The 5,026-nt window shown below is 53.3% G+C and overlaps 1 protein-coding gene across 1 annotated transcript in view; it reads left to right on the top strand.

Annotated features, from left to right (window-relative positions):
• Positions 1 to 1,136: 1,136 nt before the first annotated feature.
• Positions 1,137 to 5,026, top strand: part of CTCFL (CCCTC-binding factor like) — a 28,564-nt gene continuing 24,674 nt past the window's right edge. Inside the window, exons 1-2 of the mRNA XM_040459822.1 lie at positions 1,137 to 1,679; positions 2,380 to 2,605. Coding sequence (XP_040315756.1) covers positions 1,143 to 1,679; positions 2,380 to 2,605 — 763 coding nt within the window. The 5' untranslated portion in view covers positions 1,137 to 1,142. The remainder of the gene's footprint in view (positions 1,680 to 2,379; positions 2,606 to 5,026) is intronic.

Below are 5,026 nucleotides of genomic sequence, written 5' to 3'. Positions count from 1 at the left end.
CCCCCCCCCTCCAGGTGCCCCCACCACTCCCCTTTCCCATCCACCTGCCCCCAGGGTCTATCGGCGCCCTTTGCAGGTCCCATTTCACTCCCTCGTGCATTCCCCCTCCCCCCATCTTAGTCCCTCCCCCACCCAGGTGCCCCCACTACTCTGTCCCTAGGGTCTCTCAGCGCCCCCTGCAGGTGCCCGTATACTTTCCCCCCTATCCGTCCCCCGTGTGCCCCTTGCAGGTGGCCCCCATTTCCGCTCCATATCTATCCGGGTCTCAGCTCCCCCTGAGGGTGCCCCTCCCCATCCAACTCCCCCATCGTCCCTTGGATCGTCCCTCTCCCCTGGCTCCGCCCCTTGCACGCTGAGCCCCTCTTTCCCGCCCAGCCCAGCGCCTGCGCGCTGCCGCATTGACCCTCCATCCAAGCGGCCTGCGAGCTGCAGGCGGTAGCTGGCTGCACACGGCTCGCTGCTGGCTCCAGGCGGAGGCCGCCCCGCGTCGAGACGGGGTGGGCTTGGCGCCCAGGCCACGCCTCCCGGGTGAGGGGCCGCCCCGGGGGCTGGACGCCAGGCCCCTCCGGGACACAGGCTGGTGCCACGTGGGCGTGGGCGGGCGGGGCTGGGGGCTAGGCGTGGAGGGCCGGGGTCGGGTGGGACCGGGAGTGGGGGCGCCCCAAACGCCGAGGGTGTGCGTGCCCGGGGCTGAAGCTCCGCCGAGATTGCATGGGCTCCAGGCCCAAAGTGCACACGGCACAGACAGCGCTCGATCTGGATGTGCCTGGGGGTGGAAAGTTTGCTCAGCCCCCCCCTCCCCCAACCTTGCACATGCATTTGCTGAAAGCCCGCTCAGACCCGAGCTTTCTAGGCCTAGCGGCGTGCACGGCCCCGGACCCTGCTAAGCGCCCCCCCCCCCCTTTGCTAGGCCTGGAACGTGCATTTGCCAAAAGCCGACTTCAGGCCCAACCCCGTGGGTTCTAGAATCTTCTGGACTAATGCCGGCTTTAGCGTAAACCCTGTTTAGGCTCAGCCCCTTCCAGACCTAGGCTGAATCAACTTAGTCCTGACTCGTAGGCCAGGACCTTGGCATGCCTTGATCGAACCGCTCTGTGCCCTACCAAGACGGCTCGCTTCTTTCTTACACAGGCCACGTCACGATGGCAGGGACTGAGCTCTCCGTCCCTTCTGAGCAGTTTACCAAAATCAAAGCATGGGAGTTGATGCCACCAAAAACCCTGGAAGTGGTGCAGGAAGAGGGAGCGTGCAGAGGGAGGGAACACCTGGGCCCCGGAAATGTGGAGGCCCAGGGCACCTATGGGCTCCTCGAGGCCAAGATGCTGGAGGGGGAGCGGGGGCTGGTGCTCACCACGGAGGAGACCGAGAAGCACATCGTGACCCTGCAGACGGTGCACTTTTCCTCCGAAGACGTGCAGCTACAGGACGTCGGCTGGCTGACACCGCAGGGCTGGGAAGGGGTGCAGGGGGCGGTCCGGCAGGCCAGCGGCAGGGAGCAGTCTCTGCTGTGGCTGGACGAGGGGTCCCAGCAGTGCGTGGCCATTAGCATCCAGGAAGACGCGTACACTTTGCAAGAGCTGGAGGTGATGCAGCTTCACGTTCTGGAGGGCAGTGTGGCCGCGGCCAGCGAAGACACCAAGTTTGTGGTGAGCTTGGCCGAAAGCACCGGGTGGGTCAAGGTACGGCCAGTTTTAATAAACAGACCCTGTACATAGAGGAAAAACTCCCAGCGGCTTTTCTTTTTTTGTGGTTGTTTTTTAAAAAGTGGCTCTTGGTGCGGTATTAGGTATGGACAAGCAGTTTAAAAATCACACTTTAAAATTAAGCACGATAAAAATAATGCCTTGGGAAGATCTTGGGAGACCTTATGTTCTTTTCTTTCTTTTTCTTTTTTTGCTTTAATGTTTATTTTTGAGAGCGAGAGAGAGAATGTGGGGAGGGGCAGAGAGAGAGGGAGACACAGAATCCGAAGCAGGCTTCAGGCCCCCGCGCTGTCAGCACAGAACCCGATGCAGGGCTCGAACCCACGAACTGTGAGATTGTGACCTGAGCCGAAGTTGGGTCGGTCGCTCAATCGACTGAGCCACCCAGGTGCCCCCTTCATGTTCTTTTCTAAGAGCTTAAATAATCAGATTAGAATACTACAGGGTGCTGTGCGTGTGTTTTGTTTTGTTTTGTTTTAAAATTGTGTGACATTTTATTACCAAAACCCTGATGTTTAGTAGTTATGGCTTAAGCATTTTGGTTGCACTGAATAATCTGTGCTGCTTTAGTTTTTTGTTCTTCTTTACGTATTCTGCGGTTTCGTCACGTCAAAGAGTTTTATCGATTGTCATCGAGAGTATAGTATTTGTGTGAATACTCATTTTTGTTTATCAGCTTGAGAAAGGTCAGGGGGAGGACCAGCCGTCTGCTGAAGGAGGGTTCCGCGCCCAGACCCAGGAGCGGTTCTTTCTCGTGGAAGCCAAGCCTGGAGACGAAGGAAGTGACGAAATTGTTCTGACAATTTCAAACTTAAACGTGGGAGAACAGGAAGACAGACCTGCCTCCGGTCAAGGCCATGTTGAAAAAGCCAACTCTACAAACAATCAGAAAAAGGCAAAGGGTAGGCCGGTTCGTTTAGCGTAAGAGACCCTGTGTCCCAGGGGGGCTGCGCTTTTCCTTCAGGGGAACGGGATGGGGGTTGAAATTTTATGGGGTCGCCTTTCGGTTGCCTTCCAAAATGTCAGGAAACGGCAGAAAATTTAAGCTAATGGTCTGTATGGGGAATCGAACCCCAAAGAGCTTTGTGTCTCGGACAGAAATGTTCTAAAGGCATTATAAAATTAGTTCTGACAAGTGCTGCGTGAGAACAGAGAAGGTGGGCCCTGATCTGCCCCTAGTTTGCAGCCAGCGGGTGGAAGCAGGGGAAGGCGGGGGCCGGGGGAATGCAGGACTGATGGAGGTGAGGGCGAGAGCCTCAGGGCCGGGAGAAGGGGTGACAAGGCACCAGAGCACCAGGCAGCAGAGCATCTGATGTTAGGCGAGGCCCAGGGAGAGGACTCAGAAACCATTAAGACGGGATCACCATTCCAGGCGGCAGGAGATGGCCCGTGGGGGTAGCTCCAGAAGTACGTGCCTTCGTAGAGTGGACAGCTCCCAGAGAGCCCCCACGGTGGGTGCTCAAAGAGGGTGATGAGGCCAGGTTAAGAAGGACCTTGAAGCTCTCTTAGAGTCACATTAAAACCGAGGTTGCCTGGCGGCCGCCCACGAAATAAATTGACCCTCAAAAATTGTTGAGCTTTTTAGAAAATACCAGGGTCTCGCTTACTTAAATCAAGAGAGTTCGTCCCCCAAATCTCAGTTTCTAGCTCATTTCTGCAAAGTCAAATCTGGCAACACTCGGCTGTTTCCTCCAACGCTCGGCTGTTTCCTCTCAGCCGCAGGGGGCCGGGGTGGGGAGGTGACTCAGTTTCGAAAGTCACTTAACCTGATCTTAACCTGTGGGTAGAAGCATTCATTTGGGTTTATCGCCTCTGGCCTCAGCAGGGTGTTGAGTTTGCAACCTTTGCTATAATGTGTGTCCCCGTATACAGCGTTTCTCCTGTATTTAAAGCAGGAGATGGTACCCCCGAATTCCCAATTCCTAGCTCGCTTTATTTTTAATATGTTCACAATTTTGTGCAACCCTCACCACTAATTCCAGGCTGTTTTCATCCCCCACAGTATTCCCACGTAGCGTTGGGACGTTCTGGACGTTTCCCTTACATGGACTCGTGCACCTAAAACACGTGGCCTTTTGTGTCTGGGTGTCTTCCCTTGGCCTAATGTTTGCAAGCTTCGCCCGCGTTGTAGCATTTATCAGGGCTTTGTTCCTTCATTCCTGAGTCGTACTGCGTCGTGGGTACAGCCTATTTTGTTCCCCTCCGTCCACCCAAGGCCAGGGTGCCGCCGTGAACATTCGCGCACAGGCTTTTGTTGGAATGCTTTCTCTCTGTTCTTCCGGTTGCAACTCACGGTTGCAGCTGCCCCGATTTACAATCCCACCAGCAGTGTCAGAGGGTTCCAGTGTCTCCACGTCCTTGCTGACACTTAACTTCCCGTCTTGAAACCATAATAGCCATCCTAGTGGATGTAAAGAGTTATCTCATTGTGGTTTTGATTTGTGTTTTCCTGGTGCCTGATGACGTCGCATATATTTTGATGTGCTTATTGGCCACTTGTAGATCTTCTTTGGAGGAATGTCTGTTGAAATCTTTTATTTTTTAATTGGTGCCTGTATTCGTTTCCCGGTGCCTGCTGTAACAAAATACCGCAAGCTGGGTGCTGTAAACGACAAAAATGGATTCTCTCGTGGTCCCAAAGGCTGGAAACCTGAGATCGAGATCATGATGTTGGAAGGTTCTAGGAAAGAACATGTTCTGGGCCTTTTTCTGAGCATCTGGCCGTTGTCACAATCACGACATTTTTTAGCTTATAGATATATCACTGGTGTCTGCCCATGTTGTCACGTAAAACTCTCCTTCCCTGTGTGTGTCTCTCTCTCTGTTTCTTCTGTTCTCACGCGAGGGTACCAATCATACTGGATTAGGACCCACCCTCATCCGGCATGATCATCTAAACTTGATGACATCTACAAAGGTCCTATTTGCAGGTAAGGTCACAGTTACAGACATCTGCTGTTAGGATTTCAGTGTATCTTTTTGGGGAACGCAGGTCAACCCATGAACCTTCCATTCCAAGTTTATTGGGTGTTGTTCGAATTCGTAACGTGCTTTTTTCTGAAGCTGTTGAGATGACCGCGTTTTCCTTCCCCTTCCTTTTGTGAATATGGCGTGTTGCAGTGATTGGTTTCCATACGTCCCACCACCATTTATCCCATTCCTGGGATAAATTCCACTTGGTCCTGGTGCACAATCCTTTTAATGAGCTACTACTGGGTTTGGTTTATTGGAATTCTACTGAAGATTTGAAGATTGGTGTCTTTGGTGTCTGAGTAATGCTGGCCTCATGGAAGGGTCCTACTTTTTTTATTTTTTATTTATTT

This window comes from Herpailurus yagouaroundi, unplaced genomic scaffold (assembly GCF_014898765.1).
Source record: "Herpailurus yagouaroundi ecotype Mexico unplaced genomic scaffold, PumYag 246, whole genome shotgun sequence".
Classification (NCBI taxonomy): Eukaryota; Metazoa; Chordata; class Mammalia; order Carnivora; family Felidae; genus Herpailurus; species Herpailurus yagouaroundi.
This window is presented reverse-complemented; position numbering and strand designations above follow the sequence as displayed.